This window comes from Heterodontus francisci, chromosome 10 (assembly GCF_036365525.1).
Source record: "Heterodontus francisci isolate sHetFra1 chromosome 10, sHetFra1.hap1, whole genome shotgun sequence".
In the NCBI taxonomy this organism is placed as follows: Eukaryota; Metazoa; Chordata; class Chondrichthyes; order Heterodontiformes; family Heterodontidae; genus Heterodontus; species Heterodontus francisci.
The window spans coordinates 12,550,765-12,574,741 of NC_090380.1; the positions used below are offsets into that span (position 1 = coordinate 12,550,765).

At 45.0% G+C, this 23,977-nt stretch overlaps 1 protein-coding gene across 1 annotated transcript in view; it reads left to right on the top strand.

Annotated features, from left to right (window-relative positions):
* Positions 1–23,977, top strand: part of LOC137374293 (coagulation factor X-like) — a 131,371-nt gene that overhangs the window by 31,639 nt on the left and 75,755 nt on the right. The window contains exons 4-6 of the mRNA XM_068040108.1: positions 1,709–1,822; positions 9,050–9,181; positions 14,803–14,990. Coding sequence (XP_067896209.1) covers positions 1,709–1,822; positions 9,050–9,181; positions 14,803–14,990 — 434 coding nt within the window. The remainder of the gene's footprint in view (positions 1–1,708; positions 1,823–9,049; positions 9,182–14,802; positions 14,991–23,977) is intronic.

Consider the following 23,977-nt stretch of genomic DNA (forward strand, 5'->3'; position numbering starts at 1 on the left):
CTTTCTCTCTCTCTCCTCTCTCTCTCTCCTCTCCATCTCTCCTCTACTTCTCTCCATTCCCACTCTCCATTCCCTCTGTTTGCTCTCCCCTTTCTCCCCCTCTTCACTACCACTCTTCGCCTCTCTCCATTCCCCCCGTCCACTCCTCTCCTCAGCCCTCTCTTTCGCTGTTCCCTCTCCTCATTCCGTCTTTCCGCTCCTTCGCTCTACTCCCTCATGTGCATCAAGATCCAATGCGAAACAGATTGCATAGTCCAGGGTCAAATAAGATATTGGAGTGTGCAGCACAGGTCAAAGGGTAGCAGTGCGATCATGTTAATTGATGGTTCATTTTGTCCACACGGTGGCCGGGTTGTTACGGGCGATGCTGGATCAGAGGTGTGGGGGCATGGAGTATCAAGATGGGTGGCGGTGGGATGGGGGGCAGAGGGATGGAGAGTCCGTCACCTCCCCATTGCCCAGCGATCTTCCCGGGGGGCAGAATAGGCCAACAACACCTTCCTGCCCAGAGGCCTATTAAAGTGACCTATTAAAGGCCAGCTAAGGGCCTCTTCCCATCGCTGTTGGGATCTTACTAGTGGTGGGGAGGACCTCCATCGCAAGGGGAAGATGGCTTGTAAAACGAGGCACCCTCCCTCCAGGGTTGGTCCCTCCTTCGTAAGCAATTTGTGGCCCATGGAGGACTCCCCCCCTCCCCGGGAATAGCTTTACCCCCCCCGGATCACCCTCCCCCTGGACTGAACCACCACCCTACACCCTGCCCACCCCCACACCAGGGCCTTCCAGACTGTCCTGTTGACCCTGTCTCAATTACCTCTGTTCCAGGGTTTCACCAATGGGCCTGGGTTTGAGGCCTCTGCAGTACCGGTAGTGGCCACTGCTCCCAGTGGCTCTGTCGATACTGCTCAGCTGCTGGCCCTCTGATTGGCCGCCAGCTCTTGGAGGCAGGTTACCCATCCCTTTAAAATATTTCAAAGGATGCGGATCCAACCTCCTAAAACTTTGAATCAAAAAGACCGGAGGATCTCTCCAGGGGTGCACGAAAAGGCAGAGGCAGTATTCCCCCACCTTTTGGGCCCAGTGCCGAGAGCCCCACCTCCAGCATAAGAACCAGCCCTATGGGTGTGGAAGCCATCGTTTTGAGTTGGGTGCCACAAATCAGATAAACAGATTACAGGAAACTCTGAGCCGCTGTTAACCAGCGGACCATGCACACAGCAGGTGGCTAATTGACCTGTCATGGCTGTGTTGTGTCCTCGTTTTGATCCATTGGTTCCAATGTGTAACATATTGCACACTCTGCATCTATCATTTTCAGGTCGGCTACTGGCTGGATGTGAGTTGATACAAGGGCACAGGGTTGCACAACATTGACCCCTGTTCTCACCGATAGCTGACAACAGTTTGACTCCAACACCAATGTGATAGCCATTATGTACGGCCTTCTCCTACTGAACAGTTGGTGCTGGGTAGTCAAACAGATAGATGTCACAATGCAATTTGGAGAGCACCAATCTGAAACTAGGCTCATTGTTCTGAAAAAAAAAACAAGTTCTTTATAATCATGATTAATATTTGGAGTTCCTCTTGTTCTTACTCTATTGTACAATGACATTCAGAAAACTCCCCCAGCCTGAAGTAATCTCTGGTAAGCAGAGGTGAATTTCACAAACATATTTCAGGTTAATGATACTCTCATCCTTTTCAGATGGGGATCAGTGTGAATCCAGCCCTTGCAGGAATCATGGCCAGTGCCGTGATGGCCTCAATCGGTATGAGTGCATCTGCAATCCGGGTTTTAGAGGCATCAACTGTGAAATTGGTAAGATTCAAGAGAGAACAGTTCACAATCTATAACCTAAAAGTGATTTGTTTGCATGAGATAAATGTTGACAGGCCGGGGTGGGGTGGTGGGTGGGTGTGTTGGGTAAACCTGGGGCAAGGAAGGTCCAAGATATCCTTGTGGGTTCAGGAGGAGCACTCCTGCCCATTCTCACCCCACAATGAAACTTAATGCATAATTTAAAGCTTACCTTGCCAGACCTCATCTGGTCTGCGATCCAGCTCCCAGTAGGTTTGACCAGAAAGGGCCAGAAAGAATGGAAAGGTCTGGGTAAAGTGATAGGGTCTGATGGGAAGAATGTGATTCTCCAACGTGGTAGTCAAACTATTAGGGTCCATTCATCTCAGTTAATCAGGATTGATTATAAACTTGCAGAATCTGAACAATTATTAGAAGGTGATGAGGCACCCTGTACCTCACATACTCATATGTTTGACAATTATGAGGCACAGAATACAGTAGATAAGGGGACGGATGGTAACTGACAAAGTGATACCTATGCCCATGATAGGGCATTTTTTCCCCAATGACAACTGCCTAAAGTCAGCATTAGGGTAAGGTACATACCAGAGGGGTCCACTAAATGGAGGGTTGTGACCATTGTAGGGAGACAGGGAAAGCCACCGGCAAATTCAAACATTGGCTAAAAATCCAAGATGATAGAAACATAGAAAAATAGGTGCAGGAGTAGGCCATTCGGCCCTTCGAGCCTGCTCCGCCATTCAATACGATCATGGCTGATCATCCAAACTCAGTACCCTGTTCCTGCTTTATCCCCGTATCCCTTGATTCCTTTAGCCCTAAGAATTATATCTAACTCTTGAATATATTTAATGATTTGGCCTCAACTGCTTTCCATGGTAGAGAATTCCACGGGTTCACTACTCTGTGGGTGAAGAAATCTCTCCTCATCTCAGTCCTAAATAGAACATAGAACATAGAACATAGAACAGTACAGCACAGTACAGGCCCTTTGGCCCACGATGTTGTGCCGAACCTTTAACCTACTCTAAGATCAAACTAACTACCTACCCTTCATTCTACTATCGTCCATGTACTATCCAAGAGTCGCTTAAATGTCCCTAATGTATCTGCTTCTGCTACCACCGCTGGCAGTGCATTCCACGCACCCACCACTCTCTGTGTAAAGAACCTACCTCTGACATCTCCCCGAAACCTTCCTCCAATCACCTTAAAATTATGCCCCCTGGTGATAGCCCTTTCCACCCTGGGAAAAAGTCTCTGGCTATCCACTCAATCTATGCCTCTCATCATCTTGTACCCCTCTATCAAGTCACCTCTCATCCTTCTTTGCTCCAATGAGAAAAGCCCTAGCACCCTCAACCTTTCTTCGTAAGACATGCCCTCCAGTCCAGGCAGCATCCTGGTAAATCTCCTCTGCACCCTCTCGAAAGCTTCCACATCCTTCCTATAATGAGGCGACCAGAACTGAACACAATATTCCAAGTGTGGTCGAACCAGGGCTTTATAGAGCTGCAGCATAACCTCAAGGCTCTTAAACTCAATCCGCTTGTTAATGAAAGCCAACACACCATACGCCTTCTTAACACCCTATCAACTTGGGTGGCAACTTTGAGCGATCTATGGACATGGACCCCAAGATCCCTCTGTTCCTCCACACTGCCAAGAATCCTGTCTTTAAGCCTGTATTCTGCATTCAAATTCGACCTTCCAAAATGAATCACTTCACACTTTTCCAGGTTGAACTTCTCAGCCCAGCTCTGCATCCTGTCAATGACCCGTTGCAACCTACAACAGCCTTCCACACTATCCACAACTCCAGCAACCTTCGTGTCATCGGCAAACTTGCTAACCCAGCCTTCCACTTCCTCATCCAAGTCATTTATAAAAATCACAAAGAGCAGAGGTCCCAGAACAGATCCTTGTGGAACACCACTGGTCACCGAGCTCCATGCTGAATACTTTCCATCTACTACCACCCTCTGTCTTCTATGGGCCAGCCAATTTTGTATTCAGACAGCCAACTTTCCCTGTATCCCATGCCTCCTTACTTTATGAATGAGCCTACCATGGGGAACCTTATCAAAAGCCTTGCTAAAATCCATATACACCACATCCACTGCTCTTCCTTCATCAATGTGTTTTGTCACATCTTCAAAGAATTCAATAAGGCTTGTGAGGCATGACCTGCCCCTCACAAAGCCATGCTGACTGTCTCTAATCAAACCATGCTTTTCCAAATAATCATAAATCCTGTCTGTCAGAATCCTCTCCAATAATTTGCCCACTACCAATGTAAGACTGACTGGTCTATAATTCCCAGGGTTATCCCTATTCCCTTTCTTGAACAAGGGAACAACATTTGCCACCCTCCAATTATCCGGTATTACTCCAGTGGACAGTGAGGACACAAAGATCATCGCCAAGGTCGCAGCAATCTCTTCCCTCGCTTCCTGTAATATCCTTGGGTATATCCCGTCTGGCCCCGGGGACTTATCTGTCCTCATATCATTCAAAATTTCCAGCACATCCTCCCTCTTAACCTCAACCTGTTTGAGCATATCAGCCTGTTCCACGCTGTCCTCACAAACGACCAGGTCCCTCTCACTAGTGAATACTGAAGCAAAGTATTCATTTAGGACCTCCCCTACCTCCTCCGACTCCAGGCACAAGTTCCCGCCACTATCCCTGATCGGCCCTACCCTCACTCTGGCCATCATCTTGTTCCTCACATAAGTGTAGAATGCCTTGACGTACCCCTCATCCTTAGACTGTGACCCCTGGTCATGGACTCCCCGCCATCGGGAACATCCTTCCTGCATCTAGTCTGTCAAGTCCTGTTAGAATTTTGTAGGTTTCTATGAGATCCCCTCTCATTCTTCTAAACTCTAGCGAATACAAGCCTAATCGACCCAATCTCTCTTCATACATCAGTCCAGCCATCCCATGAATCAGTCTGGTAAATCTTTGCTACACTCCCTCCATAGCAAGAACATTCTTCCTCAGATAAGGGGACCAAAATTGCACACAATACGCAAGGTGCGGTCTCACCAAGGCCTTGTATAATTGCAGCAAGACATCCTTGCTCCTGTACTCGAATCGTCTCACTATGAAGGCCAACATGCGATTCACCTTCTTAACTGCCTGCTGCACCTGCATGCTTACTTTCACCGACTGGTGCAAAAGGACACCGAGGTCTCACTGCACCTCCCCCTTTCCCAATCTATCGCCATTCAGATAATAATCTGCCTTCCTGTTTTTGTCTCCAAAGTGGATAACCTCACATTTATCCACATTATACTGCATCTGCCATGTATTTGCCCACTCACTCAACCTGTCCAAATCACACTGGAGCTTCTCTGCATCCTCCTCACAGCTCACACTCCCACCCAGCTTTGTGTCATCTGCAAACTTGGATATATTACATTTAATGCCCTCATCCATATTATTAATATATATTGTGAATAGCTGGGGTCCTAGCACTGATCCCTGCTGTACCCCACTAGTCACTGCCTGCCACTTGGAAAAAGACCCATTTATTCCTCCTCTTTGTTTCCTGTCTGCCAACCAGTTCTCTATCCATGTCAGTACCTTACCCCCAATCACATGTGCTTTAATTTTCCACGCTAATCTCTTATGTGGGACCTTAACAAAAGACATCTGAAAGTCCAAATACACCACATCTACTTGCTCTCCCTTATCGATTTTTCTTGTTACATCCTCAAAGAATTCCAGTAGATTTGACAAGCATGATTTCCCTTTCATAAATCCATGTTGACTTGGTCCGATTCTGTCACTGTTTTCCAAGTGCTCTGCTATTACATCTTTTATAATGGACTCTAGCATTTTCCCCACTACTGATGTCAGGCTAACCAGTCTATAGTTCCCTGTTTTCTCTCTACCTCCTTTTATAAATAGTGGGGTTACATTAGCTACCCCCCAACCCTTGGAACTGTTCCAGAGTCTATAGAATTTTGAAAATGACCAGCAATGTATCTACTATTTCTAGGGCACTTCCTTAAGTACTCTGGGATGTAGATTATCAGGCCCTGGGGATTTATTGGCCTTCAATCCCATCAATTTCCCTAACACCATTTGCCTACTAATACTGATTTCATATAGTTCCTTCTTCTCACTAGACCCTATGTTCCTCAACATTTCTGGGAGGTAATTTGTGTCCTCCTTTGTGAAGACAGAACCAAAGTATGTATTTAATTGGTCTGCCATTTCTTTGTTCCCCATTATAAATTCTCCCATTTCTGACTGTAAGGGACCCACATTTGTTTTCACTAATCTTTTTCTCTTCACATATCTATAGAAGCTTTTTCAGTCAGTTTTTATGTTCTCTGCAAGCTTACTCTCATACTCTATTTTCCCCTTCTTAATCAATCACTTTGTCCTCCTTTGCTGAATTCTAAACTGCTCCCAATCCTCAGGTTTGCTGACTGTTCTGGCCATTCCATATTTCTCCTCATTGGATCTAATACTATCCCTAATTTCTCTTGTAAGCCATGGTTGAGCCACCCTTCCTGTTGTATTTTTGCTCCAGACAGGAATGAACAATTGTTGTACTTCATCCATGTACTCTTTAAATGCTAGCCATTGCCTATCCACTGTCAACCCTTTAAGTAATGTTCCCCAATCTATCATAGCCAACTCGCGCCTCATATCTTCATAGTTTCCTTTATTAAGATTCAGGACCCTGGTCTCAGAATCAACTCTCTCACTCTCCAGCTTAATGAAGAATTCTATCATGTTATGGTCACTCTTCCTCAAGGGACCCCGCACAACAAGATTGTTAACTAACACAATACCCAGTGATGGACCAGAGGTAAGATCTATGGACTGTCAAAATGAGGTGGAACAGTGGAAAGCAAGAAAATACAGTGCAAGTCCCCATAGTGGATCTGGAAATGACTGTCACTAGGAAACAATCATGTACTGATGACGGAACCTCTGATTGTGGGAGGGAGAGATCCTGTAGCAGTAGTTCAGAAAGAGATAAGAGGGCAAGTAGAGGCTATAGCTTGACTAGAACAAGGACTCTAGAACAATCTAGGAGCACTACTAGAAGTAGAAGCCCTTAAGATCGAGAAGTTATGGTGGCTGCAAATAAATTAGAAGAAAAATTAATAAGAGAGGCAAAAAAAAAAGAGTTGGAAGGAATTTGGTGTCTATTCTGAAGTGCAAAGATAAGGGACAAGATAGGGCAAAGATATGGAAAAAGTACTCCCAGATGGGACATATATAAGGCTGAAGCAAGACTTGTGGCTTGTGCTTTTGAAGAGAGACTTGGTGATCAAGATGTTCGAGTGGACTCCCCCATGGCAGGAAAAGTGACCTCGAAAATTTTCTCAGCTCTTTTAGCCACATACAAGTCGGAATGTAGGTTAATTGGTATAAAAGCTGCATTTTTGCAGGGTGAAACATTTCAAAAAAGTGTTTCTGTAACCACCTAAAGAAGTGAGTGATATAGAAGGGAAGGTGTGGAAAGTAAACAAATGTGTTTATGGATTGAATGATGCATCAAGAATATGGTATTTCTTGGTTAGGTGTGTCTTGCTGAAAGTAGGTTGTATTCAGCTGAAAGCAGATCCGGCAACGTTCTACTGGTATCACAAAGAGAAACTCTCAGGTATCTTTATGATGCATGTCGATGATTTTCTTTGGGGATGTTCTGCGAATTTGAACAATTGGTTATAGATTAATTAAAAAGGGCGTTTAAGATTAGAAGGCAGACTTCCGGGATTTTAAATATATAGATTAGATTAGATATACAGCACTGAAACAGGCCCTTCGGCCCACCGAGTCTGTGCCGAACATCAACCACCCATTTTTTTTTAATACTAATCCTACACTAATACCATATTCCCAACAAACATCCCCACCTGTCCCTATATTTCCCTACCACCTACCTATACTAGTGACAATTTATAATGGCCAATTTACCTATCAACCTGCAAGTCTTTTGGCTTGTGGGAGGAAACCGGAGCACCCGGAGAAAACCCACGCAGACACAGGGAGAACTTGCAAACTCCACACAGACAGTACCCGGAATCGAACCCGGGTCCCTGGAGCTGTGAGGCTGCAGTGCTAACCACTGCGCCACTGTGCCGCCCAAATATATAGGGTGAGACATTGATCAGAACAGGTCAAAAATAACCTTGAATCAACAATCATATCTAGAAAGTGTTAATCAGATCCTTATAAAACAGACAGAAAGATGACTTTATATCCAAAGAAGCACAGAGCAGCAAAGAAACCTGATTGGATAGTTAAGCTGGTTATGTACCCAGACTGATGACAGTTATGGCGCATTGGAACTTAGTACAATGATGAAACACGCTACAACTGAGGACATTTTGAGGGAAAATAAAACATTAAGGAAATTAAATTCGGAGAAATGCATACTCATGTTTCCAGCATTGTGTATCCCAATGAGAATGAAATGAGTCATATTTTGTGACACTTCTCATCCCATTCATCTCGATGGATATTCAAGCACAGGCCGAGTTTATCATATTCCTGGTGGGAAAACATGGGAAGTGCTGTTCCTTTGCTTGGGAAGCTAAGAAAATAAAAAAGAGTAGCTAAAAGTACTCCAGCTGCAGAAACACTGGCATTAGTAGAAGTGATAGATATGGGATTTTATTTATCTAAACTTTTGAAAGAAATCCTATACAAGTGGCATTCTGAGAAAAGTTTGCCCATTCAACAAAGAGTGTCACAGAAAAGATTAAGGATTGATTTTGCCAGTATAAAAGAAATGTTGGAGAAGAAAGAAATCTCTAAGATTAAATAGGTTGATGCAAGTCACCAGTTATCAGACTGTTTTACTAAATGGAATGCCTGATCCAAGAAATTGTTGGTGGTCCTAGAAGAGGGATACCTCTGTAATATGAGTTGGACGAAATATGGAAAATCATGTTTTTCTCTTTTGCTCTGTAATTGTTTTAGTTTCCTTTAAAGAAAGGAGAATCTATTATTGGTTAATTATATTGTTAAAGGTAAACAACTGAAGGTCATTTTTCAATTAAGGATTTGACGTGAATATCAAAGTGAGCCTGTTGGACACAAGGGTGTATGGTGAACAGAAGGCAGAGATATGTAATGCTGCATTCTGTGAATAAACGGACAATCAAGGAAAGGCTTTTTGTCTAGTTTCATTCTTCACTGCTTGGCTTGGATCCATTTACCATCAATGCCTGTTTGGTGACCTTTCAGACATCCCAAAGCTATGCAATTGGGACAATGGAGGCTGCCATCACTACTGTCGAGTCCAGCGAGAGCGTGTCAGGTGTTCCTGTGTAGAAGGCTACAGACTTGGGTCAGATGATAAATCATGTCTTCCGCAAGGTAATAACTGTCATATTTTATTTGCAATTGTTTTCTCAATGTTGCATGCTTACACCATCCCTTGTCAGTGACAGAGATAGAGGGATAAATAGGTTGCCTATATCCCACCATCACCAATTGTAGGGTGATGATACGAGGAGGACTAATTTACACAAAACTATTTGAATGTGTTCCAATATGGTTTTGCAATGCTAGTTGCGGAACCAAATTAATATCAGCTACCTTTTGGTGTTCTTCACGATGATCTTACTGAAACATGTAAAATTCTGAGGGGACTTGACATGGTAAATGTTAAAAGGATGTTCCCCTCATGGGGAATCTAGAACTAGGGGTATAGTTTTAGAATTTTCCATTTAAAATGGTGATGAGTAATTTCTTATCTCAGATGGTCATGAATCTCTAGAATTCTCTACCCCAGAGAGCTGTCAAGTCTGAATCATTGAATATTCAAGGCTGAGATAGATTTTTGAACACTAAGGGAGTCAAAGGTTACGAGGAACAGAGCTGTATGGCCTGCTCCTGCTCTTATATTTTATGTTCATCATGCCTTACCTCATAACCTGCCTGTGAACTGACAGAACCAATCCTTTTTCATTTTTCTCTTGCTCTGCTCTCACCAGGCTGTCTCCCAGCCTTTGTCAATCTCTCACTGAGAGAGTGCACAATTGTGGATTCCAATCACATGCTGGGCAAGTCCCTAGTTTGCCATCCTCCTCAGGCTCCTGATACGAGTATGTTGTTGTGTTCTTACAAAGTTGTGCAAAGTATTAAATCTGTCATTGCCTTCTTTGAGCTTGGTATGCATCTTGTATGCCAAGCTCAGAGAAGGCGATCATGACACCCCAGAACACTGTAAGATAGCTAATATTAATTTGATTCAGCCCCGAGCATTGCAAAACCATATTGGAAACTGGGAACTGTGGAGCACTGTTCGATTAGCTAATGGCATAAGGACGAGGCTGCACAGGTTGAAGGTTTTGGGAAAGAGAGGCGGGGGGGGGGGGGTGTGAGGAAGAACTTTTTTACGCAGCGGGTGGTAATGATCTGGAACTCGCTGCTCTCTAGGGTGGTGGAAGCGGAGACGATCAATGATTTTGAAAGGAAATTGGATGGGCACTTGAGGGAAATAAACCTGCAGGGCTATGGGGATAGAGCAGCAGAATTGGACTGAGTGGATTGCTCTACAGAGAGCTGGCAAGGACTCAGTGGGCTGAATGCCTTCCTTCTATGACTCTGACACTGATCCAATGGGCATAGGTAGTCCTGATCAACTACATAAAATGCTTACCCAGCGGGTAAGCACCCCTGGGTATCAGTGGGCATAGCTCTAGTCACAGTATCCAAAAATTATCATCTTCATGATTAAATCCCTTCATGGTTTCACCCTTCCCCATCTTTGTAACCTGCTCCAGCTCTCCTACCCTTCCTCAGAATTCCCAGTTCCGCTGACTCTGGTCTCTTCTGCATTATTCCTTTCCCCAATCCTGTCATTAATCCCTGCAGGCACCGAGGCACCACACAATGGAGACAGGAACAGGAGTAGGCCATTCAGCCCATCAAAGTTGTCCCGCCATGATTGATCTGCATCTTCACTCCATCCACCTGCTCTGGTTCTGTAATTCTTAATACGCTTACCTAACAAAAGCCTATCAATTTCAGTTTTGAAATTTTAATTGACCCTAGCATTCGCAGTTTTTTGGGGATAAGAGTTTCAGATTTCCACTACCCTTTTTTGAAAGTCCTTCCTGACAACACTCCTGAATGACCTAGCTTTAATTTTAACGGTATGCCCCCTTGTTGTGCCTCTGCCACTAGAGGAAGTTCAGAGTGTAGGTATTACCTCCCTAAGTCCCTCCTCCTCTACACCTTTCTCTCTTTCTGTGAGAACCTTCTTCAAATCCACCTCATTGACCAAATGTTTGGCCAGCCCTCCTAGTCTCCCCTTCTTTGGCTCGTAATTCTTGTTTTTGATTCAGCCTCTCTAAAGCACTTTGCATCAATTTCTATTTTAAAGGCACTAATTAACAACAACTTGCATTTATACAGTCCCTTTAGCATCGTAAAATCTCCCAATGCACTTCACAGGAGTGTAATCAGACACAAATTGATGCTGAGCCAAGAAGTGGGCATTAGGACAAGTGACCAAAAGTTTTACCAAAGGATTTAGGGAGCATCTTAAAGGAGAAGTCGGAGGTGGAGAAGTTTAGGAAGGGAATTTCAGAGCTTATGGCCTAACTGACAGAAAGCTTGGTGCCAATACTGAGGTGAAGGATAGCAAGAGGCAGAATTGGAGAATGCAGAGTACCTCTGCCAATAGGATTGTAGGGCTGGAGGAGGTTATAGTGTTAGGGAGGGACAAGGCCACGGAGGCATGTGAATATGAGGATGATAATTTTTAAATTGAGACTTTTGGGAAGAGCAATTCAACGTACATTAGCAAACACAGACTAATGGCTGAATGGGATTTGTTGCAAGTCAGGATATGGGCAGAAGAGTTTAAAAAGAGGTCAATTTTACAAAATGGGAGACCAGTCAGGAGAGCATTGAAATAGTCAAGTCAGCAGTAACTAAAGCATGAATGAGAGATTCAGCGGCAGAGGGGATGAGGCAGGGGCGGAGGCAGGATGATATTACAGAGATGGAATTAGGTGGTCTTGGTGATGGAGTGGATATGGTGTCAGAAGGTCAGCTCAGGGTCAAGTGGGCCATCGAGGTATCTGGTTAAGCCTCAGGGAGCGGCCTGCGAGTATGGAGACAGTGGCTGGGGAATGGAGTTTATGACATGGTAAGAAGACTTAATTGGAGGAAATTTCAGCTCAATCAGGACTGGATGTTGGACAAGTAGTCTGGCAAATGAGAGGCAGTACAGGGTTCAGAAGAAGTGGTGGTGAGGTAGAGTTGAGTGTCATCAGTGTACATATGGAACCTAACATATTTTTGGCCGAGGGACAACATGTAGATGAGAAATATAAGGGGGCAAGCATAGGCTCTTGGAGGACTTCAGAGGTAAAGGAGGGTGGGCAGGAAGAGAAGCTATTGTAGGTGATTCTTTGGCTATGATGAAAGGTAAGACTAGAGCAAGGCAAGACAAAGGAGAGTCTTTGAAGAAAGATGGTGTGGTCTTCCTTGTCAAAAGCTGCAGACAGTCAGATGGGTGAGGAGGAATAGTTTACCATAGTCACAGTCCAAAGGCTGTCATTTGTGACTTTGATAAGGGACATTTCAGTGCTGTGGCAGGGCAGAAACCTAACTGGAGGGATCCAACATGGAGTTCTGGGAATGAGGGGCACGGAACAGTGAGTTGACAACACGTTCAAGGACCTTGGAGAGGTAAAGGAAGTTGTAAATGAGGAAAGAAGGGTAGCGAGGCGCAGAGGTTTAGGGACAGAATTCCAGAGCTTAGGACCTAGACAAGTGAAGGTACAGCCGCCAATAGTTGGGCAATTAAAATTGGGGAGGTTTGGGGGCAGAATTGAAGGAACAGAGATGAATCTAAGGTTGTGGCCTGAAGGAGATTTAAAAAAATTGGAGGGGCAAGGCCATGGAAGGATTTGAAGACAAGGACAAAAATTTTAAAATCAAGACATTGCTTAACTGGGAGCCAATGTAAGTCAGCGAGCACTGGGTTGATGGGCGAATGGGACTTGGTGTGAGTTAGGACATGGGCAGCAGAGTTTTTGATGACGTCAAGTTTACAGAAGGTGGAATGTGGGAGGCTGGCAGGGGTGCATTGAAATAGGCAGATCTGGAGGTAAAAGAGGCATGGATATGTGGTCAAAAACTCATCTCTGGATCAAGTATGACACCAAGGTTTTTTTTACTGCATCTGACCTGATTCTTTTTCTAATTTCCTTAAATCTCTGTCCCCTGATTACTGACCCTTCCGTCGCTGGAAACAGTTTCACCTGATTTACTTCATGATCTTAAAAGCCTGTATTAAATCTCCGTTTAACCTTCTCTGCCCTAAGGAGAACAATCCAAGTTTCTCCAGTGAATCCACATAACTGAATTCCCTTGTCCCTGCTACTATTTTGGTAAATCTCTTTGGTACATCTCTCTGCAAGTTTTTGATATCCTTACTAAATTATAGTGCCTCGAATTGGACACAATACTCTAGCTGTGTCCTAATCAGTGATTTATATATGGTTACCATAACTTCCTGACTTTCTTACTCCTATGGCCAGAATTTTCTGCACTTTAAAAATTTGGAACATTTGCCAATTCTGACTCCGCTCATACCAGAGATAGGCCCTGCAGAGTGATCTTACAGGAAGCAACCAATTAGCAGGCTGCCTCTGCATTTGCCATCCAATTTGGGATGGTGGGTGGAAGATGGACACAGGACGGCCCATCTGAGGGCTGCAAATAGAGGGACAGCCAGAAACCCCACTGGGGGTGGTGAGCATTGCTCAGGCAGTGGGAGAGCTAGAGGGCGCCACAAGATGGAGGCCACACTTAATGTTCCAAATGGCTTGCAAATATTAGGGGCCAGAACTGCCAGGGGCATCAATCCGCAGGGAAAATGCCTCCAGAATGCATCTGACAATGGATGTGCTGTTAGTAGTCTTCCCGCTCCTGGATGTGCAGAATCATATGAGGGTGCTGTGACATCCCAATATGAAACTGTCTCCGATGCATTCTTAGAGGAGATACAGCATGGGACCCATGCACCTTCTGTAAGATCTCATTACTGTGCACAATTAAGATCTAATTGCCTTTATTAAGTACCTTGATTGGCTAACTGCTGCAGCTGGGTGGGCAGCTGCCAGGAGCCTGTCTACAGGAAATTTGCTTCAGTGCAATTTTCCCACCTCCTCCCCACCCACCTCCAAAGCCACCTTCATGGGCCTAAGAAAATTCCAGCCTATGCCTGTATTTACAAAGTCAAGGATTCCCATCTGCTTTTTTGACAGCTTTATTAACTTGTGTTGCAGTCTTCTAAAATCTGTATGTGAAGTCATTCACATATGTCCAAATATGTCCATTCTTGTACCTCCTGAAAAGGGGAATTCAGTTTGTGAAGAGAATAGAGAATCTAGAATTGTTCCCCTTAAGAACAGAGAAGGTCAAGGGAAGATTTAATAGAGGTGTTCAAACTCCTGAAAGGTTTTCATAGAGTAAATAGAAACTGTTTTCACTGTCAGGAGGGTTCAGTAACCAGAGGACACGGATTTAAGGTCATTGTCAAAAAATTGAAGGGGCATTGAGGAGATTTTTTTTTTAATTCAGTGAGTGAATTATCTGGAATGTTCTATCTGAAAAGGTGAAGAAAGCAAAATCAATAGTAACTTTCAGAAGGGGATTGGCTATGGGGAAAGAGCAAGGGAGTGGAACTAGTTGGATAGTTCTTTCAGAGCCAGTACAGACACGATCGGTCGAATGGACTGCTTTTACTGTATGATTCCGTGCCTACAATCATCGTTCTACTGTCAGTAGATCTATGACAATAAATTTGGGAATGTATGTGGTTCAGTTACCTAGCAAAAGGGCAATAGATATTATCTCTGGGCTAAAGCCTTCCATGCAAAGATACCAAAACATCAAACCATTCATAAATTGCTGGTGTTCAAATAGCCTGAGAGCTCTTTAATGGACATTTGTGTATTTATTTCTTTTAACAGTTCCTCATCCCTGTGGGACCATTAATACTGAGCGAGCCCGAGGATTAACTATTGATAGCGAACCTGAGTCAACTAACAGTACTGCAACAAATGATACAGATGAGCAACCTAGCAACCCCAACTCCAATACACCAAATGTGAGAATCGTGGGTGGACAAGATTGCCCCTTGGGACAGTGTCCATGGCAGGTACTTACCAGTCATTTAAAGACTAGAGATTAATAGAAATTAGTCGCGAGTAAGTTTTTAATTCAACTACCTGTTCACCCGCATACTTAACTGCACCTTCTCCAACACAGAAACAGGCCATTAGATGCCTCCAGTTTGGGCCAGTGTTCTTTCCACATCCACTCCATAGTCTAATCCCATGCTGCCATTCCACCTCATACCCTTTAATATACTTCCTGTCCAATCCCACTTGCCTCCACAACCCTTTAATATTTCACTCAGTGTAATCCCACTCACTCCCATACCCCATAATTTCCACATTATCTCCCAGTGTTTATATTCTGAGCCTTTAGATGCAAAGCCTTAAAGTCCATTTTCCAAGAATACTTGTGCTGCCTTTTAATGATCAGTGTATCTACACACCAAGGTCCCTCTGCACCTCTAAGTCATTCAAAATCTCATCATTGAAGCTATATTGGCTTTCCTTATTCTGACTTCCACATTGTATTAATACACATTTTTCTACATTAAACTGCATCTGCCTCTTACCTGCCCTATCTGATAGCCTAGTGATGTCCTCCTGTGTTTCCCCAAGGTGTCGAAATGAAAACTTCAAAATGTCCAGCAAAGCCAACTCATGCATCGAATATATTTTTTATTTTTTGCTGCCTGGGAGATCCCACACATGACCCCAGTGGTTCCCTGGAATGATGAAGCATAGAAGTTAAGGTGATTTTCAATGCTATAGACATAGGGTGACTACCAAATCCCATTGGTCGTTATTTGTCCTGCAGCAGGGAGAATAAGTTGGTGATACCTGCCTGGAGAACCGTAATCTTCACTAACAATGCTGTCCAGACATTTGGAGGTAGCTGACACAAGGCTGGTACACTCTCTGGCGCAGGTGGCCCTTCTTGCTGTTGCTCTCATCATGGAGTTTCATGGACAGGCACAGCTGCCTCCTGACCCTCCCTCCACGGAGGCACTACATCAGACCACAGGGGTCCAAAAGACAGAATGTATGAGACCCATGTCAGGTGATTAGGTCTCCAGAGTGCTGTCCTTGCAGAGACGAACCTGCCTCAGCAGTTTTCCTTTTGCAACTTCTCCCGGCAGACTCCCTAATAGCCCTCAGTGCCCACCATTGCTGTTAGCCAACTCTCACCTAGCAGTATGGGCACCAGATACAGCCTTAGAGCCAAAACCCAGCTCACCCTTGCACAACACTCGAAACCCTGCTCACCCAGAATTGCCACCCGAGATCCAGCCCACTCATGCAGAGTGTACAGCGCTGCAGGCTGACACTGGCCTCTGCTTCCCTCTCTTCCCCTATGCAGTGCTGGTCATGGCTGCCAACCTGTCACGCCATGCCTTGGTGCCTCCAGCTTTCAACGTCCAGGGTTCTGAAGGCACGCGAGGGCTGCCCGTTGTCCACTTAATCCGAAGCCCCTCATTGAATTGCTTGCAATTACATGCAAATACATTAAAAATTACCTGTTATACAATTTAAATTACATTGTTGTCATGTTAGGCAGCTATGCCGCCTTGGTGCTTTCCTGCCACTGACGAAATCCGGAACGGACATCATGACGTCGGATTTCCGAGCGGACCTGTCCAATGTGATCCTCTGACCCTCCCTGCTTCCATTCCCGTTCCAAGCAGCTGCACAAAATTCAGCCTCATGCCAGTGAGCAGATTCTAAATTTTCCAATGCTGCACTGGAGGTCTTGGTGCAAGAGGTGGAGAGAAGAACTATCCACAAGGGGCCAAGAGGCTCTCCAGACAAAACTTTGCAATGGCAGTGAGAGGAGTTAGCTGTGGGAGTCAATGCCAGGGCCTAGTCCCGAGGACCTGAATGCAGTGCTGAAAGAAATTCAGTGACCTCACATGAGTGGTCAAGGTCAGTGAGTGCATCTTAAAATGCCATACCCCACCAACTGCACTCAGCGCTCCACACCTCCATCACTCACTTACCAATCTCTATCAATCAGGACTCATACCTCATTCAGAATGTCAGTTTACCCTCACACACTTAGCACTGTTGCAAGAGTCACAACCATATCCCACAGCTTGCACTCACTGCCAGCTATTCAACCATGACAACCATATCACATCACACACATATATTTCCTTCTCTTGCATGAGGTGGCCTTGGAGGGAGTGAAGGATAGATTTACTAGAATGATACCTGGACTCTAAGCGCTAAATTATGAGGAAGGATTACACAAAATAGGTTGTATTCCCTTGAATTTTGAAGGTTAAAGAGTGATTTGATTTAAGTTTAAGGGAACTGATAGGGTGGATAGCAAGAAAGTATTTCCATTGTTTGGGGCAGCTAGGACTAGGGACAGTCTAAAAATTGGGGCCAGAACTTTCAGGAATGAAGTTAAGAAGTACTTCTAGATGTAAATTGAGGCATAATTTGAAACACTCTTCCACAAACAGCTGGATCAATTTTAAATATGAGATTCATAAATTTGTTTGCCAAGAGTATGAAGGGATATAGGGCAAAGATCATAGCATTGATCTGCTGCTAGAAGATGGCAGGAAATACAAAGACATTGTAGCTGGACAACAGCATCTGCAAGCACAAGGTGTAGCCGACAATATCGGCACAGAAACCAGGTCACAAAAAGCAAGCAAGCTGTGTGGTAAGTGTGATTTATCCCAATCACCATGAAGTTGTCCTGCATTTCAAGGTTGGTGCAAAAGGACACTGGGCCTGCCTTTGCAAGAAATCTGGCTCCAAAGACGCAGCCAGAAGTCACAATAAGACACAAACAAACAGAAGGCAGGTGCAGCGACAGGGCAACAGCAGCAAGGAGCGTGCCAGAGACCTGCATAAATGCAAGCTGATGCACGAAGTCCACAGTGCAATAGAACCGAGAACTCAGGGTGCAGTGATTCCCAGCCAGAAGATGAGCAGGCATTTCACATTGTGAACCTGATACCTTGTATTCATGAAGTCAAACAACTGAAGCTTTTGCTGCTATTAACAGCATGTGCCCAAAGAAAGTTGGCAAACACACACTCAGGATTAAGATTGCCACCAGAGTGAGTGCAACTATCCTATTCATCTGAATCCTGAAGGACATGTACTGAGGTCATTGGAAATTAATAATACAATTGACAACTGCAAAGTTAACTGCATACAATGGGTCACCCATCCCTTGCAGTGACACACTAACAATACAATGCAATGCAGCTATAGAAAGTCGCCATGAAAATCACAAATATTTTACCTGGTGGACACGAACAGACCAGCAGTGGCAGGACCATCAGTGTGTAAGGGCCTCAACATTGTGACTATCCATGAGGTCACCAAGGTACCCATTACAGTGAAAGAGACCAATGGTACCTGCATTGAGTCAGTTCACCACCTACAACAAATGTATCTGGACAGGTTCGACGATTTCAAAGGCAATGCTGTACTGCACCTCAGAGAGGATGCAATTCTGTCAATCGACCCCCTCCCAGAAAGTGCAGCGTGCACGTACAAGAAAAGCTTAAGCGCAAGTTGGATGAGATGGAACGCAATGGCATCATCCATCATGTGCATCATCACACAGACTGGTGCAGCTCAATGACATGCGTACTGAAGAAGGATGGAGCAATTAGGGTATTTCTAGATCCGAGGCATCTAAACTTCTCCATAAAGAGATGGACCCACATGATTCCAAACACTAGAGGAATTGAATCCCAAGTTTACAGGAGCCAAATTCATCTCCACGTTGGATGCTAAACATGGAATTCGGTCAGTACACCTAGCTGAGGAATCTCAGGAAGTCACCACGTTCAGAACACCATTTGGAAGATATTGCTTCCAGAGACTACCCTTCGGTTTATCTGTCAGTCAAGATCTGTTTCAGCAGTGTATGGACAGAATTATAGAAAACGTGCCTGGATGTATAAGCATTGTCGATGATATTGCAGTAATGGGCAAAACCAAAGAAGAGAATGATCGAAATCTTCATTCTCTGATGGTAGTAGCTCGTGGCGAAGGGCTCACTTTTAATGGCAAGAAATGCCAGGTGAATGTAAGTCAGATCAATTTCTTTGGCTCCATCTATTCAGGATGCGGAATCCATCCTGACCCAGGCAAAGTCGAAGATGTAAGGCACGTGCCCAACCCACAAAACAAGGATGTCTTGGAGTTTCACCTTCTTGACAGCATACGTTCCAAATTTTTCTGTCAAAGCATCAACATTGAGAGAGCTCTTAAGGAAAAACGTACCCTATGTTTGGCAGGAGGACCATCAGTATATACGAGACTCTCAAATAAGCATTGTCAGCAGAAACCTGTACCCTGCAATACTATGATCCAGGGAAGAAGACAGTCCTGGAAGTCGACACCTCACTGAAAGGGCTAGGAGCATGTATCCTACAGGATGCAAACCAATTGCATTTGGGTCTAACTGTTTATCCTCAGCACTATCCAATTAATCAAACATAGCACGTGAAACACTTGCTCTGGTGTTTGGGATCACAAGGTTCCACACCTACCTGTTCAGTAAGTAGTTCACTGTGGAAATCATCCACAAACCATTGGAGATGATCTGGCACAAACCATTGACAAGTACACCACCTCGACTACAGCGACTCTTAGTGAAAGTATAGGAGTACGACTTCGATGTCTGCTACAAACCAGGTACTAAAATGCTCAGCTGAGATATGTTGAGCAGATTGTCAAACCTGAACAAAAATATAAAAGTGCCACTGGATCCACAAGTAGACAGCATGGATATCGAGGTGGAAGATGTACTCAAAATCGATTTATTGCACTTTGGTCAGCACAAATATGACCAACTACAACCAAAGGCACCGTGGAGAGCCATTGTAGAATGATGGTCTGATATGATACAAGGTGCCAGAAACCCTCCAATGCTTTTAGCCTTCTAGAGATGAACTCAGTATCATGAGCAGCATCACCTTCAAAGGAAGACAAGTGATTGTGTCCAAAGCTCTCCACAGGACATCTTATTACAACTTCACCAAGGCCATACGGGCATAGAGCGAACAAGACAATTGGCACAAGACACTGTTTATTGGCCGGGGATCAACGGTAACATCGAAAGGTTAGTGAGGATGTGCGAGGCATGCCAGAACCACCTGCTACAACAATGTTATGAACCTTTACACCCTCACGCGATTCCATTAGTTCCTTGGTCCAAAATCATCACTGATCTATTTTCTGTGAATGGAGACAACTTTATCTCAGTCACCAATTATTTCTCCAAATTTCCAATTGTCAGACAGGTAAAAGACATTTCAAGCATGGTCATCACAGACACATTGAGTGCCATATTCAGTCTATTCAGTACACCTGAAGAAATTATTTCTGACAATGGGTCACAGTATACAGGCAGACTTTTCAGGGATATGTGTACCAAATGGAGCATAAACCATGCGATGTCCTCACCACATTACCCTGGATCTAATGGTTTTGCTGAGCGAATAGTTTGCACAGTTAAATCATTTATCCTTCAGCATAGGACAACGAAAGCAGATCTTCGTGTTGCCATGTTACACCTCAGAGCTACACCTATGGGTATGGGTTTGTCACCAGCAGAGTTCATGTTTGGCAGACAAGTGTGAACAATGCTGCCAAGTCATCATCTGTCCCAATTCTCCGAGATTCAGGAGACACTGCTCGAAAAACCGGGTAGAATGAAGATGCTGCAGAGACGGAACAACCTCAACTACACGTAGAACAAAAGGTCAAGGTCATACACCCCACAATGAGAACATGGTTACCCGCAGATGTACCCAGAGTATGGAGTGAGCCTAGATCCTACAAGACTACAACATCTAGTGGAGCATTGTTGAAGAAACCAATTCAGAGAAGTGTGCAATATTCCAATTTGCACACAGCATACTCAAAAGAACACACTCCGCTGATGAGGGTGTGACGGAACAACAGGACAAAGGGTTAGTTAAAGCTTTAATCAAAGGTTAGCGGGGTTAGATGGGAGTGTGGAATTCGAGAGACAATCAGATCAGCCATGATCTTATTGAATGGAAGAGCAGGCTCGAGGGGCCGAATGGCCTACTTCTGCTCCTAATTCGTATGTCAGCAAGCAACACATTAACAACATGTCTGCAAACCCAAAACAGCCAAGGGTGAAATCAACATCCCCAGAAGGTTATACTGTAACAAGATCTGGAAGAGTTGTCAAACCACCGAAATGATATAGGGACTCTTCAGCTTCTGCACTCCAATTTCACAATCCTTATCTTTATACTTGTAGATTTTATAATCTCTATCCCTGCATAACTAATTTTGATATTATATAATTTTATGTGTTTTTACTTGTAGTGTATGAGACTTCCCTTTGGAAAGAAAGGGGATGTAAATGATTGTTTTAAAAATGATGTCCCTTTAAGATGTTTAAGAAGTATGCTAATGAGCTAAGTACCAGGATGTAGTCAAGTGACTAGAAGTCATAGTTTCTCTGCACAGCAACACCCTGGACAAAGGTTCTGTATATAGTTTGCTCTGAATTGTAGGTACTAGTTTAAGTATTAATAAACCTTCTAGAGATCTTCAAGGAACTGGAATCCACATACCTCGTTGTGATGCTTAAGATAACGCAAAGAAATCTATGACACTGCAAGTGCAGCCTGTAGGCGTGTGCCCACTTCCCAGGAAGCAGCAAAGGCACCTACATACTTTGGCAGTGCCAGGCACGGCAGTTTTTCAGGCCCCCCAACTCCCGCTTGCTTTCCAGGATGGATTCTTGGGGACAAGGGTTACTCATTGAAGACATGGCTACACTAAATCTGAAACCCCCCCCCATAAAATTGCCTTCAATTCAATATAAATACATTCTAACCATCAACTCAAATTGCAGTCTTGCTGCCTTGAGGTGGAAAAGCCACCTTGGAGCTTTTCCGTCGCTGACAAAATGCAGTTCTGAGGTCAAGAGATCAGGTTTCCAGGGGACCACGTCACACTTATTTTTCAGCCCCTCATACCTCCACTCCCGTTGGCTGGATAAAATCCAGCCCATGCTTGTCTAATCTCTGCATTTATGGGGCTCAATTTTCCACGGTCAGGAGGAGCAGGAGCGTAGGCAAGCGGTGCCAGAAAATCCAGATGGATGCGTTCACCCGGAAACCCAACATCATGAGTTCCAGATTTTAGTCAGTGGCAGGAAAGCTTGAAGGTGGCATCGCCATCCGACGCGGCAGGACTGGCGTTTAAATTACTGAACCACTAGTTATAATACATTTCCATGGAAGCGATTGCAATTTTATGGGGGGGGGGGGGGGGGTGGTGGTGGTGGAATTGTCAACAGTGAACGGGGATCACGTGCCTTCTGAGCCCTGGCTGTTTCAAGGTGGCAGTACCAAAGTGAGGCCTCAGTGACACCAGGCGGAGGCAGCCATGGGGAGCAATGGATAAGGGAAGAGGAGGGGAGCACAGGCCATTATCCACCTTCAGTGCTGGGCTCTCTGCCTGATCGGGCTATATTTTGGATGCTGGGCTATCAGTAAGGGTGGGCACTGAGGGGCATTGGCACATGTTCTGAGGGGATTAGCAAAGTGAAAGATGCTAAGGCCAGTTCATCTCTGCAAGGACAGCACTCTGGAAGGCTTCTGATCAGTTGGCATGGGTCTCCTACAACCCATCTTTATGGACCCCCATGCTGCACATCAACCACTCAAAGAGGGAGGGCCAGGATGTAGCTATGTCCGTCCATGAAGCACCAATAGGAAAACGACAACAGCAGGTCATGCCAAGAAGGGCCTACCTGTGCCAGAGTGTGTACAGGACTCACTTCCGCTTCCTCCACCTCCGAGCAGCGGTGCCAGTGAAGACCGTGGATTTATATGCCAAACTGCAGGACCAGCAGCAACCCATGGGCTTCAGTAGACACCCAATGCCCGTGGCCCTGAAGATCACAGTGGTACTCAACTTATACACCTCTGGCTCTTTCCAGGGACATGGGTCTCCCAGGCAGCAGCCCACTGCTGAATCAAGGAGAGGATCAGTACCCTGTTCAAGAGGACCAGTGACTATGTGCATTACAGGACTGACCCTGACAAGGAGAAGGCCATCAGCTTCAGGGCCATTACTGGATTCCCCCAGGTGAAAGGTGTCACCGACTGCATGCACGTGGCCATCAAGACTGCCACAGATCAACCAGTTGCCTTCATCAACAGGAGAAGCTTCTATTTAATCAACGTTCAACCGGTCTGCGACCACCAGAAGTGCATCCTGCAGGTGGATGCTCATTTCCCAGGAAGCAGCAACGACGCCTACATACTGTGACAGTCCCAGGTCCCACAGCATTTCACTCCCCCACTTGCCTTCAGGGATAGAATCTCGGGGACATGGGTTACCAACTGAAGACTTGGCTACTGATGCCTGCAAGGAACCCTCACACTGCAGCAGAGAAGTTCCACCTGAGTGACCACCGAGCAGGCCATTGGACTATTGAAGATGAGATTCCAGTGCCTGGATTGATCCGGTGGAGCCCTGTAGTATGGCCCAGTGAGGGTCTTGTGTATTGTGGTGGTCTGCTGTGCTCTGCACAATCTAGCACTGTGGAAGATATGATTGATTGCCAGTCCTCATTTGATGAGGCGGATGTGGAGAAGGCTAATGAGTAGGCAACACTAGATATTAATTCAATTGCACCAGAGGCCAGGGCCATTGAGAGAATTGCAAGTGAGGCAAGAGACAATCTCCCTCATACCCGCTTCCTGTCACCATGATGGCCTCTCAAAGTGGACATATTAGAGACTCGCCTCACTGTATTCCATCTGTCACTTCCTCTCTATTTCGATTCCATGCCTCGCGCCTGGCTTGACCTCACGCTTTGGCACATCTGAGACACTAACCAAACACGGCTGGTGCCTATACTGGCAGGCCATTGAGGGAGCAAGACTGATGGCAACATTTCCCAATTCAAGCATAAAAAGATGAACACTTCACAACAAACAATGTGAACTCTATTTATGACCAAAGTGCAGAGAACAATATAAAGGGCAAATGTAATACC